The 14682-nt window shown below is 40.3% G+C and overlaps 1 protein-coding gene across 1 annotated transcript in view; it reads right to left on the bottom strand.

Annotated features, from left to right (window-relative positions):
- Positions 1-1558: 1558 nt before the first annotated feature.
- The window catches only part of NUGGC (nuclear GTPase, germinal center associated), a 64810-nt gene continuing 51686 nt past the window's right edge, over positions 1559-14682 (bottom strand). Inside the window, exons 17-18 of the mRNA XM_064272644.1 lie at positions 7266-7356; positions 1559-2148 (exon numbers count right to left, since the gene is read on the bottom strand). Coding sequence (XP_064128714.1) covers positions 1964-2148; positions 7266-7356 — 276 coding nt within the window. The 3' untranslated portion in view covers positions 1559-1963. The remainder of the gene's footprint in view (positions 2149-7265; positions 7357-14682) is intronic.

Below are 14682 nucleotides of genomic sequence, written 5' to 3'. Positions count from 1 at the left end.
CCATTTCTATTTTACAGATAAATAATCTGAAGCTCAGGGAGTTTAAGTAACTTGTCAAAGACAGCAGCTCTCAAAATGTGATCCCCAAAATCCTTTTAGGAGTCTGCTAGGTCAAAGCACCTTTATAATAACATTAAGACGTTATTTGCATTTTTTACTTTGTTGACATTTGCACTAAAAGCAAAGATGGGTAAAACTTGCACCTGAGCATAAATCAAGGCAGAAGCACCAAAATACACTAGTAATTATTGTATTCGTCACCATTTTGCACCTGTAGTTTTAAAAAAGTCTAATTTCATTTAATAACGCTCTTAATGAAGCAGTATAAATTAATTCTATTCATTATTGTCCCTTAAGAGGATATTATCTTATTATTCTATATGAAAAATGGGAACTATGCTTAATGGGGAGCACTGGTGGCACAGTAGTTAAGAGCTTGGCTGCTAACCAAAAGGTCAGCAGTTCAAATCCACCAGCTGCTCCTTGGAAACCCTATGGGACAGTTCTACTCTGCTCTATAGGATTCCTATGAGTTAATCGACTCAAGGGCAATGGGTTTGGTTTTGGTTGGTTTATACTTAATGCACTTTTCTTGCCTCAAGGAAAAGCACACATGTGACTGTAAGTTGCAAGCTGAACTTGACACCTCTTTCCTGGAACATCATTTTTACTTGAAATAATGACTAACAGACAAACTATGATTAATCACACCTGGTTGTATGGTGGACATTTTCTCAAAAATGAATGAAGTGAACCTGTTACTTTGAAGAAAAGAGCTGACAGTATTTGTTGTCAATGATAGGATTAGTTTTTAAACAAAAATTGAAAATTTTTAAAACCTATATTCTCCACTGTAAGCTTGACAGCTTGCCAATACTTTAAGACTTTTCTGATGAAATTGGTGGTGATATTAACAAAGACTATTTCTTGATATTGAATAATGAAATGTGTCAACATTTGGAAGATCTGCTTAACTCAGTGAACAAATATTTTCCATATGACCAATGCCTAATACCATAAAACCATGCATTGATTAAAAAAAGAAAAGCCATTAGGAGTACAAGATAGACAAATAGATTTTAATGTAACAAAGTATGAAAAAAGTTAATAAATATGTATGATTTCAGATTGCACATTACAACTAACTTTGCAAGTTTGTCAAGTCTGTAGTATCAAAGAAAAGAATATCTAGAAATTCACCGAAAAGGTTATTAAAAATATTCCTCTATATTCCAAGTATATATCTGTGTGAGACTGGATTTTCTTTATACACATCAACCAAAAAGACATATGGCAACAGATTGAATGCAGAAGCAGATATGAGAATTCAGCTGTCTTCTATTAAGCGAAAGAATAAAAATATTTACAAAAATAATGTCATTCTTCTCACCAAATACTTTTTTTAAAAATATGCTTTTTTTTTTCATAAACTCTGTAGCATGTAATGGGTTTTCTACTGTTACTTTTAAATGAATTAGTGAATAACTATTTTAAGCTTTTCTCAGTTTTAGTTTTGAAGACAGTAACTATCAATAGATATGACTCACATAAAGGAAAGCTCTTCAGGGCACTCAATAATTTTTAAGAGTGTAGAGTCCTGTGAACAAAATATTTGAGAACCACTGGTCTAAGATAACACATCTCAAAAGTGGTAAAGCCAGGTCTCATGTCTGCTTGGTTCCCAAACTCCTGTTGTTTCCATGGTACAATGTTGCCTCCTTATCCAACAGTCTCATTAGCATTAAAACAGGAAAAAGAATTGTAGCCCTTAAACTTTAGAACTCCATTAGGGATTCAAAATGACTCTTTTTACTATAGAATAAGAATGAAATTACTTTGCCCAGAAATCAGTATGTGAGAAGCAAAAATATATTGGGTTGTATGCTATATGTAACAAACAGTTGGGGAAGGTTCTTCATTAGATTTGAAAAACAGAAGTAATTCTGGTTGTTTGGCTATGGGATTATTTCTCATAGTCTTGGGGCTGAGCCCCAACGATTAAAGCTGTGTTCTGGGGTGGGGGGGCAACTTTGCTGGGTGACATTCTCAAGAGGAACTCTTGCATGCCTCTCCTCAGCACTGCATTCTCAGCAACCTCTCTCAGGCTTCTGTATAGCTTTTCCATCTCCTTGTATTCACTCTTGACATCTGCAGAAGAGCAGACAGTATGCATCAGTCATTAGCATTCTTTTCAGAAATGTCCCAGAAAACAAATCCCCCAATAATTCTGTTATGACCTGGGTCACTTGTCCCAGGATGTGAGATCTCGAATAGTGCTTAGAGATCAGGTACTCCAATCCTCTTAATTTAGAAATAATCTGAATCAAACCAGGCATTGTTGCACTTGCCTTCTTAGCACCACGTCACTCTCAAAAGAAACATTAAAAAAAAAGAAAGAAATTGGGACATCACTGTGGATCTTTACTAAAGCCTTGTAAGAGCTCAGTGGAAGGAGATATGGAGCATAAAAAAAAAAAAAATGATATGGAGCATATCACACATCAATACCTCCCCACGAATCTTCTCCAGGCATCTCTCTCCTGTATCCAATCCCTCTCCTCCCAACAACCCCCGTTCTAAATGAACTCATTCTGTTTTGGCATTTCTGGCTTGCATCCTGTGATCTGCAATTTAATTACGTCCTCTTTGAAGAGATACTTCAGACTGGCTTTGAGGTTGATCTGCCTGTTCTTGGTCCCAGTGTTGCTCCCAAATGCCTTTCAGACCCCACTGGTTCTACCCCCACAGACTGTGACTCAGACTAGCCCACCCCGAGCCTGGCCTGCCATGGGACTCATAACCAGGAGGGGAGTTAGAACCTAAATCTATTTGTCTTGCTACCATGTCTGGAAGGCCTCTCTCCATTCTGCCTCTTAAATCCTATCCTTCAAGGGTAGGACGACACTTACGTGAAGCTTTCCCAGTGCTCTAGCCCTGAATAACCACTATGTTCTATGAATGGCTAGAATAACTGTTTGGCGCCTGTGTGGGTCGTCTCCCTTAGGTCTTTGCTCAAAAGTCACGTTTTCAGTAAGACCCTCCCCGACCACCCTGTCTCCTGCTCCCAGCATGCTCTCTCCCCTTTCCCTGGTTTATTTTTCTCCACAGCATTTATCACCATTTGGCATGCCACATATTTTATTGATTGTTTTGCTATTGCCTGCTTCCCCCTCTGCCAACTGGGCTATAAGCTCCATGAACCCATTGCCATTGAGTCGATACGACTCATAGAAGGCAGGGATTTTTTTGTCTGTATCGGTCACTGCTGTATCCTCAGCACCCAGAACACTGCCTGGCACCTAGGAGGTGTTGTTGTTGTTGTTCGGTGCCGTCGAGTCAGTTCCGACTCATAGCGAACCTATGCGCAACAGAATGAAACACTGCCCGGTCCTGCGCCATCCTTACAATCGTTGTTATGCCTCAGCTCATTGTTGCAGCCACTGTGTCAATCCACCTCATTGAGGGTCTTCCTCTTTTCCACTGACCCTGTACTCTGCCAAGCATGATGTCCTTCTCCAGGGACTGATCCCTCCTGACAACACGTCCAAAATATGTAAGATGCAGTCTCGCCATCCTCGCCTCTAAGGAGCATTCTGGTTGTACTTCTTCTAAGACAGATTTGTTCTTTCTTTTGGCAGTCCATGGTATATTCAATATTCTCCGCCAACACCACAGTTCAAAGGCATCAACTCTTCTTCGGTCTTCCTTATTCATTGTCCAGCTTTCACATGCATATGACGCAATTGAAAATACCATGGCTTGGGTCAGGCGCACCTTAGTCTTCAGGGTGACATCTTTGCTCTTCAACACGTTGAAGAGGTCCTTTGCCACAGATTTGCCCAATGCAACGCATCTTTTGATTTCTTGACTGCTGCTTCCATGGCTGTTGATTGTGGATCCAAGTAAAATGAAATTCTTGACAACTTCAATCTTTTCTCCGTTTATCATGATGTTGCTCATTGGTTCAGTTGTGATGATTTCTGTTTTCTTTATGTTGGGGTGTAATCCATACTGAAGGCTGTGGTCTTTGATCTTCATTAGTAAGGGCTTCAAGTCCTCTTCGCTTTCAGCAAGCAAGGTTGTGTCATCTGCATAACGCAGGTTGTGAATGAGTCTTCCTCCAATCCTGATGCCCCGTTCTTCTTCATATAGTCCAGCTTCTCATATTATTTGTTCAGCATACAGATTAAATAGGTATGGTGAAAGAATACAACCCTGACTCACACCTTTCCTGACTTTAAACCAATCGGTATCCCTTTGTTCTGTCTGAACAACTGCGTCTTGATCTATGTAAAGGTTCCTCATGAGCACAATTAAGTGTTCTGGAATTCCCATTCTTCGCAGTGTTATCCATAGTTTGTTATGATCACCTAGGAGGTGATTGTGTTTAATTACTTATTGAATGCATACTGCTCAGTATTGTTATTTACATTCTTATACATATTGTCTTGCCAACCAGGTTACAAGCCCATTGAGAGCACTTTTTAGAGTCATAGGCACCTGGTAGAAACCCTGGTGACACAGAGGTTAAAAGTTCAGCTGCTAACCAGAAGGTCAGCAGTTTGAATCTACCAAGTGCTCGTTGGAAACTCTGTGGGACAGTTCTATTCTGCCTACTCCTATAGGGTCACTATGAGTCAGAATTGACTTGACAGCTATGGGTTTTTTTTGTTTGTTTGTTTAGGCACCTGGCACAGTGCCCTCTACATAGTATACATTTGTTATTGATGTGAAGAAAAGGAAATAGGCTTAAATTATGACAGGAGCAATTTACATCCAATTTAGGGGAACATTTTCTGTCTGTGAGACCTAGACACTTGGAAGATCTTTGGTGAGTGGGAGTTCTATAATGAAGACCCATTTGGATATCTACAATCAATCTTAAAACTTAGGTTCCTGTGAACACCTGACAAAAAGGTTGTGAGAGTCCAATAAATTATAGTGCAAGGGTATTTATCTCCTTCCTTGGAGACCATTAAGAACAAGGTAGAGGTCCATCTAACCACTCAGAGATTGGGGATAATTATTATTTCCAGTGAGGTAGATAAGTGCAGAACAGATGTTTAATGACAATTGTGGCTTTTACTTTGAACACAGCCCTGACCACTTTCACCCTGATGTGCTCAGCACTGGCATCAGATCTTTTCTCTCTGTCTCTCTCTCTCTTCCTAGCAGTAACTGTGATGTAGTGGTTAAAAGCTTGGCTGTTAACCGAAAGGCTGGCAGTTCGAATCCACCAGCCACTCCTTGGAAACCCTATAGGGCAGTTCTACTCTGTCCTATAGGGTCGCTATGAGTTGGAATTGATTCGATGGCAAGAAGTTTTTTTTTTTTTCTTGTTTTTTTAGTAGTAACTGTGGATATAGCTCAAAATTTAAAAGGCACAAAAATTTAGAGTGCAAAGTAAGTCTCCTGCCCTCACCTGTCATCATCCCATTCTTCCAGTTCCCTTCTGCAGAGACCAGTGTTACCATTTTTTGTGTATCCCAGAGATTTTTATGCATATACAAACATATACACATGTATTTCTTTTTTTCCCCTCACAGATGGCAACATATTACATGAATTTTTCATTTTACAATATATTTTAGAGATTGTTTCATATCACCACATATAAAACTAGTTACCAAGTGGATTCTGACTTACGGCAGCCCATGTGTGTAAGAGTAGAACTGTGCTCCACAGAGTTTTCAATGACTGAATTTTTGGAAGTGGATCACCAGGTCTTTCTTCTGAAGCAACTCTGGGTGGATTTGAACCTCCAACCTTTCAGTTAGTAGCAGAACACATGAACCATTTGCATCCCCCAGGAACTCCATTTAAATCTGCCTTATTCTTTTTCATAGTTGCACAATGCTTTCTAGTGGGTTACCTAATTTTTTTTTTTTTTTTTTTAATGAGCAAACCTAGCTCTGTTGTTGATTTTGTTTTTGTTGTGTTGTTGGTTTGTGACTTTGGAAAGACCCCATTTATTATAGAGTAGAACACTACATAGGATTTTCTTGGTTGTAATCTTTATGGAAGCAGATTGCCAGCCCAATTTCTTCCACAGTGTGCCACTGGATAGGTTTGAACCACCAACCTCTTGGTTACAAGCCAAGTGCAAACTGCTTGCATCACCCAGGAACCTTGGGTATACTTAACTTAATTGAATCAGTGCTCTATTGATAGATATTTGAGTTGTTCCAGTTTTTAATATTATAAGCAATGATGCCCTGAATAACTTGTACATATGCTATTCTGTCCATGTATGAGGATATCTATAGGATAAATTGCTAGAAGTACAATTGCTGGGCCAAAAGATACGTGCATTTTTTATTTTGCTAGAAATTTCCCAAATGTTTTTTGCACCCATTTACAGTACACTCTCACCAGTGACACATGCAAGTCCTGGCACCAAATCTAATAAGCAAGGTCTCCGAGACAGAAAAGTCTGCTGGGCCGTACTTGCCAGCCTGTGTTTCTGCAGAGGATGCAGGGTAATGGCCCACTCAGCAGGCTCCGTGCACATGGCCCCAGTGCATGTCAGGAAAGGGAGGTGGTTGCCTGCATCAGGCTCCATGCAGCTGATGTTGCATTCTCAGGCTCCTGGTAGATTAAGGACAAACTTTGCACCACAAATCACCACCAGAAAAATGAGGCTTTTCATGAGGAAGTATTGACTTAAAAGGAAGGCTTTATGGAGACAGCACGGCAGAGTTGTGGGAAGACAATGGATTTGAATTTGGCACAATTTAGTTATGAGATTGGAGCCCTGGTGGCAAAGTGGTTAAGAGCTCAGGCTGCTAAGCAAAAGGTTAGGAGTTTGAACCCATCCAGTGGCTCTGGGGGAGGAAGACCTGGTGATCTGCTCCCAGAAAGATTACAGCCTAGGAAACCCTGTGGGGCACTTCTACTCTGTCACATGGGGTCTCTATGCACCCAAAATGACTCGATGGCACCCCACAATAACAAGAAGTTATGAGATCTTGGGCACATGACTTAATCTGAGCCTCTACTTCTGCATCTGCAAAATGTAACAACGACAGCCATCACTGAGGGCTATTGTGAGACCCCAGTAAAATGTTGCACACGAAGGCCCTAGTACAATGCTTAGTCTCAGTTGGCTGCTCATCAAAGGGTGGTGCAGTCATAACTCTCATCATCATGTCTGTTATTTGCCCTGGAAATTCTTCTTAACTTAATTTTTAAAAATTCAGTAAGGAGCAGTCATAGCTAGGTACATGTGCATGATCACTCTTTATGCAAAGGTTTAACGTATTTACCTGCAAGCTCCTTGTAGAGACCAACCCCCTGGGATGAAGCAAGGGTCAGCATGGTGGATATACTGCCCTTCACCTTCTCTGTGATTCCATTCTAGATGACAAAGGACATTCATTCTGTTAGGACATCACAGCCCAAGAAAAATGAATTGTATACAAGGGGCTCCACCCAAACTTCTGGCAGTAAAGGGTACAGGCTGGGGTTGGCAAATTCAAAGTCAGGTCCAAGGGTGGGCCACTTTAGAGTATACTGAATGGCCCAAGAGTCATCAGAGCAACATTTCTGTGGAGTCTGACCTGCCTCAGCACCTCCTTTCCTGCCTATCAAGACTCATGGTGCTGACCAACTGAATAAGAAACTAATGGGGATTCATTGAGGCATAGGAAGAGAACAACAAGAGCAGAATGGGAAAAACCAAGAAAAGAACTAGTCACTATCCAATTCTGAATCTAGTTATTGGATAAAGTTTTACTGAACTTTGTGCAATACACCATATTTGGCATACCTGATTCTTCTTTCCAACTGCCTGAGAAAGGTCTTCTTGATAACCTCAGCCTTTTTATCAACTAAAATCCTTTCCTTCTTCTAAACATCTCTTGCCTCCCTTTCAAAAATATGTGACTCCTTCCTCTAGCCTGGCAAAGCCCGTTTTGAACCTGGATCTCCTGGCATCAAATCTTCTGCTTCTTCTTTATCCCACCAGATGAGGACCCTAAGTTCCAGTCTCAGCTCAAGCTATGATCTTTGAACTACTAACATCTGTGGGCTTCAGCTTCCTTGTCTGTATGATCAGGGAATGGGACTAGGAATTCATTATGGTCTGCCCACTTTTAACTTCCTACATTTCTATGATTTAAGGTACATTTGTGTGTAGTCAATGTATTAATCGTTTTTTGATGGAATTGTTTTCTTGGGCACCATAAGACCCAATTTTTATATACTACAATGGGATTGACTGCAGTAGAGTTCAGCCCATTTTCTGCATGTATTTGTAGATTGTGATAATATGTTTAATAACTGAAACTAAACTGCTCCTGGTAAATGAAATACCTCTTAGACTACTACAAGGGAAATTGCATGCTTCGTATTGTAGAGAAAGGTGTTTTCTAAAAAACTGCTGTGGTAAGATCAGAGAAGGGGATTAGACAGAGGCAGGTTGGAAATGTTTCAAGAAGATTGGTAAAGGCAGAGCCAACATGGCACCATAGACAGACACAGCATGCAAACCCTCTGCTGCAAAGACCTGAAAAACTAAGTAAAACAGATAAGAGTATCAATCCTGGAAAACCTAAGCATCAAATGAAGGGATAAAAAACTAGATTGAATACCAAATGGAAGAAGAAACTGACAGAAAACAGAGAATGAGGAGAGATACGGAGTAAAGGTCCTTGCCAACTAACACAGCACAACATAGCCATCCAGCAACAACCCTGGACAGGGAGTATGGGAAGGCAACTTCACGGAGCTCCCAACAGGAGACAGAGCACCCGGTAAACATGCTTTCCCAACCCTCACCCTTCTGCCCCATACACTACCTCCACCCCTTTCCAACAGGCCATGCCACACCGCTCAACTAGAGAGCCACAAGCCAGCTGCTGCACCAGGTCTACACTGCCCCCACCTGAAGACTCCTGCCATGCCACCATATTTATTTTTGTGGTTTTCTCCCTCTTCTTTCTTTTCTTTCTCCCTCCCACATAGCCCCTGTATATCACCTTCCCTCCCTTCTAATCAGGTCTCAGGCCTGCCCTACACACATTCGCCAGCCCCTATCACATCACCAGTTTTTTTAATTACACATTTAATTTTTAAAATTTTATTATTTTTTCTTTTTCTTTGCCCTTTCTTCCTTTTCTTTCTCCCACCTCCTAGCCCCATATGCCCCCTGCCACCAGACCGTGCTGCACCACTGCAGCTAGAGAGCCACTGGCCTGCCTGTGCTCCACTTCCACCCCACCCTCACTTGTCAGCTCCCACCCTGCAACCATTCATTTTTTTTCCTCTTTTTCTTTTCTTTTTTTTTTTTTTTCCTTTGACCACCTAGCCCAATAAGCCACCACCCCTGCCTTCCCACCAGCCCTCGGGTCTACCCCACCACAACTCAATGGCCCCTGCCACACAGTCAGGTTTATTATTATCATTATTATTCATTTATTTTCTCTCTTTCTTCCTTTTCTTTCTCCTCCCACCTAGCCCTTCCGCCACCTCCTCCTCTTCCTGCCTGGCCATGCTGTGCCACCATTTATTTTATTCTTTTTCTTGTCCTTTCTTTCTTTTCTTTCTACCTCCCACCTAGCCTCATACACCACCTACCGCCATTCCTGCTGGCCCTAGGTATGCCCCCCCTACCCAACTACCTTATTTTTTTTTCATTCTCTTTTCTTTTCTTTTCTTCCACCTCCCCACCTAGCTCCATATGCCACCCCTCCTTCCTGCAGGCCACCTCCATGCCACTGTGGTTACAGAATCCCCAGCATGCAGCCCCGCTGCTTAGCTCCACCACTGTACCAGGTCCACACCACCCTTCCTCTCCCACCACTCGATCAGCTGCTGAACAGTGGGAAGTGAGTCTGTACCACTCCCTGTCCAACACCCCTGCCTATCTGGTGAGGGGCTGTGAACACTCCCACAACACTGGACAACATCAGGAGTCAGACAGAGCCTGCCCAGTCCACCCTCAGTCACCTTGCCAAACCAGTGTACAGTTACAGTGAAGCATGCTTACCCTGCCTGCTGTTGCCCTACCCACCCAGACAAGGTAGTGAGAGCTATTGTTTCCACAGACAAGCAAGCAGCAAAGCACACCTGGCCCACCCACTCTAACATATCAAAACAAAACAAAAAAGCAAGACAATACAAATGAACATAAATCAATAAATAAAGACCATAATATACTTAATGTCTCAGAGACAAAAGACAATATCAAAACATATAAAAAAGCAGGACAAGATGGCTCCAGAAAGTGACCAAAATAAATGATCAGATGACCTTCTGATAGAAGAAAAGGCAGTGGAAATGCCTGATTTGGAATTAAAAAGACTAACATTTATGGCTCTCTAAAAGATTAAGAAAGAGAACACGGCAAACACAGACAAAAACAACCAAATCAAGAAAAACACAAAGCAATAAAAGGATTCAGGAAAATAATACAAGAAGAAAGCGTCAAAATAAATAACCATTAGAAATTATACAAAAACAGTAACTAGAAACCCAAAAGATAACAAAGTCTCAGAGACGGACAACTCGATAGAAAGTTTTAGGAGCAAATTTTAAATAATGGAAGACAGAACCAGAGAAGTTGAAAACAAACCCATGGATGCCACTTTATTTGAGGAAAAATCAGAGAAAAGAATAAAGAGGAATGAAGAAAATCTAAGAATTATGTGATACACAATCAAGAGCAAAAATTGTGTGCAATTGGAGTTCCAGAACATGCAGAGAATATGCAAAACACAGAGAAGATTGTTGAAGATTTGCTAGTAGAAACTTTCCAAATATCATGAAAGACAAAAAGCTAACCATCAAAGAAGCCCAAGGAACTCCATATAGGATAGACCTCAAAGGAAAGTCACTAAGACATATCATAATCACACTTGCCAAAACCAAAGACAAAGAAAGAATCTTGAGAGCAGCTTGAGAAAAACCTAAAGGAAATAGTCAAATTTCTAGAAACATACTACCTACCTAAACTAACACAAACTGACATGGAAAATCTGCACAGACCCATAACAAGGAAAAGATTAAAGAGGTTAAAAAAAAAAAAAAACTCCCAACAAAAAAACCGCTGGCCCGGGTGGCTTCACTGGAGAATTCTACCAAACATTCAGAACAGAGGTCACACCAGTACTACTCAAACTATTTCAGAGTATAGAAAAGGAAGGAATACTCCTGAATTTATTCTGTGAAGCCAGCATAACCCCGATACCAAAGCCAGGCGAAGATGCCACGAAAAAAGAAAATTACAGGCCAGTATCTCTCAGGAATATAGATGCAAAAATTTTCAACAAAATTCTAGCCAATAGAATTCAACATCATATAAAAAACAAATAATACACCACGACAAAATGAGATTCATACCAGGTATGCAAGGATGGTTCAACATTAGAAAATCAATCAATGTAATCCACCACATAAACAGAACAAAGAAAAGAATCACATGATCATCTGAACCAACACAGAAAATGTAGTCAACAAAGTCCAACACCTATTCCTGATAAAAACTCTCAATAGGTGTAGAAGGGAAATTCCTCAACATAATAAAGGGCATCTATACAAAACCAACAGTCAACATCATTCTCAATGGAGAGAGGCTGAAAGCATTCCTCTGAGAACAGGAACAAGACAAGGATGCCCTCTATCACCACTCCTATTTAACATTGTGCTGGAAGTCCTAGCTAGAGCAATAAGGCAAGAAAAAGAAATAAAGGGCAACCAAATTGGTAATGAAGAAGTAAAACTATACATGTTTGCAGATAATATGATACTATACATAGAGAATCCAAAAGACTCCACAAGAAAACTACTGGAACTAATAGGAAGATTCAGCAGAGTAGCAGGATACAAGACGAACATACAAAAATCAGTTGGATTCCTAAACATCGATAAAAAGAACTACAATAAAGGAAATCAGGAAAGGAATACCATTTGTAATAGCCCTTAAAAAAATAAAACACTTAGGAATAAATCTAACCAGGGACATAAAAGACCTATGTAAATAAAACTACAAAACACTACTGAAAGAAACTAAGAAACCTACATAAATGGAAAAACATACCATGCTCATGGATAGGTAGACTCAATATTATCGTGAAAATGTCAATTCTAACCAAAGCAATCTACACATACAATGCAATCTCCATCCAGATACCAACAGATTTCCTTACCAAGGTGGAAAAGCTAATTAACCAACTTTATATGGAAAAGAAAGAGGCCCTGCACAAGCATAGCATTAGTGAAAAAAAAGAACAAAGTACGTTGCCTCACGCTACCTCCTCTCAGAACCTACTATACAGCCAGTAGTCAAAACAGCCTGGTAAATGCGCAACAACAGACACCTAGACCAATGGAACAGAATTGAGAACCTAGATGTAAATCTATCCACCTACAGTTAGCTGAACTTTGACAAAGAGCCAAAAGCCATTAAATGGGGACAGTTTTTTAACAAATGGTGCTGGCACAACAGGATGTCTATTTGTAAAAAGAAAAAAAGAAAAGAAAGTGGACCCATAACTCACATCATATACAAAATTTAACTCAAATTCCATCAAAGACCTAAATATAAAACCTAGAACAATAAAGATCATGAAAGAAAAAATATGGACAATACTAGAGGCCTTAGTACATGGCATAAATATAATACAAACCATAACTAACAATGCACAAACATAGAAGATAAACTAGATAGCTCCTAAAAATTAAACACTTATGGTCCTCAAAAGGCTTCACCATGAGAGTAGAAAGCGAGCATTCAGACTGGGAAAAATTTTTGGCTATGACATATCCGACAAGAGCCTAATCTCTAAAATCTATAGAATACTTCAACACCTCAATAACAAAAAGACAACCCAATTAAAAATGGGCAAAGGATATGAACAGATACTTCATGAAAGAATATTCAGGTGGCTAACAGGCACATGAGGAAATGCTCGTGATCATTAGCCATTCCAAAAAAACAAACCCATTGCTGTTGAGTCGATTCTGACTCATAGCCACCCTAAGGACAGAGTTGAACTGCCTCATAGGGCTTCCAAGGAGTGGCTGGTGGATTAGAACTGCCAACCTTTGGTTTGCAGCCAAGCTCTTAACCACTGTACCATCAGGGCTTTTAGAGAAATGCAAATCAAAACTACAGTGAGACAACATCTCGCCCTGAAATTGCTGTCACTAATTTAAAAAAAATTTTTTTTGGAGAGGTTGTGGGGATATTGGAACTCTTATGCACTTCTACGGGGAATGCAAATTGGTACAACCACTATGGAAAATGATATGGTGCCTCTTTAAAAACCTAGAAATAGAAATGCCATACAATCCAGCAATTCCACTCCTACAAATACATCCTAGAGAAATAAGAGCTGTGACATGAATAGACATATGCACACCATGTTCATTGCAACATTATTCACAGTAGCAAAAAGATAGAAACAACCAAAGTGCCCATCAACAGATGAATGGATAAACAAACTTCAGTACATACACACAATGGAATACCAAGCAACAATAAAGAACAATGAGGAATCTGGGAAACATCTCACAGCATGGATGAATCTGGATGGCATTATGTTGAGTGAAATAAGTCAATCACAAAACGACAAATATCGTATGAGACCACTATTTAAAAAACCCAAGAAAAGGTTTACACACAGAAAGAAACAATCTTTGATAGTTATGAGGGAAGGGAGGGAAGGGGTGGGGAGTGAAAATCACTAACTAGATAGTGGACAAGTGTTAAGTTTAGTGAAGGGAAAGACAATACACAGTATAGTGGAAGTCAGCATACCTTGACCAAGGCAAAGCCACAGAAGCTTCCTAGACACATCCAAACCTAGTTTGGAGGGGAGGGACCTAGTTACTGGGCCTGAGGGCTGGGGACCATAGTCTCAGAGGACATCTAGGTCCTTTGACATAACATAGTTCATAAAGAAAATGTTCTACATCCTAATTTTGTGAGTAGTATCTGGTGTCTTAAAAACTTGTGAGCAGCCATCTAAAATACATCTACAGGGCCCATCAGGTTCTGAGCACAGGAGAATGAAGAAAACAAAAACACACACACACAAAAATAATAGTCTGAAGAATTATCGGACCACATGAGCCACAGCCTCCCCCAGCCTGAGCCCAGAAGAATTAGATGGTGCCCAGCTACCATCAATGACCTCTCTGACAGGGATTACAATAGAGGGTCTCGGACAGAGCAGAAGAAAAATGTAGAATAAAATTCAAATTTACAGAAAGAGACCAGACCTACTGGTCTGACACAGACCTCTTAGAGAGACCCCCAAGGCTATGGTCCCCAGACACCCTGCTAATTCAGAACTAAAGCCATTCCTGAAGTCTACCTTTTAGCCAAAGATTAGACAGGCCTATAAAACAAACAATAACACACTTGAGGAACGTGCTTCTTAGTTCAATCAAGTATAGGAGTCCATATGGGCAACAGTTCCCCAAAAGCAAAGACGAGAAAGCAGGAAGGGACAGGGAACCTGGACGAACGGACATGGGAACTCGGGGTGTGACGGAAAAGGGGGAGAGTGCTGACACATTGTGGGGATAGCAACCAATGTCCCAAAACAATTTGTGTATAAATTTATGAATAAGAAACTAATTTGCACTATAAACTTTCATCTAAAACACAATAAAATATTTAAAAATGAGAACATCAAAATAATAAGAAGAAGGTTGGTGCAGAAGTGGACCAAAATA

This window comes from Loxodonta africana, chromosome 19 (assembly GCF_030014295.1).
Source record: "Loxodonta africana isolate mLoxAfr1 chromosome 19, mLoxAfr1.hap2, whole genome shotgun sequence".
NCBI lineage: Eukaryota > Metazoa > Chordata > Mammalia > Proboscidea > Elephantidae > Loxodonta > Loxodonta africana.
This window is presented reverse-complemented; position numbering and strand designations above follow the sequence as displayed.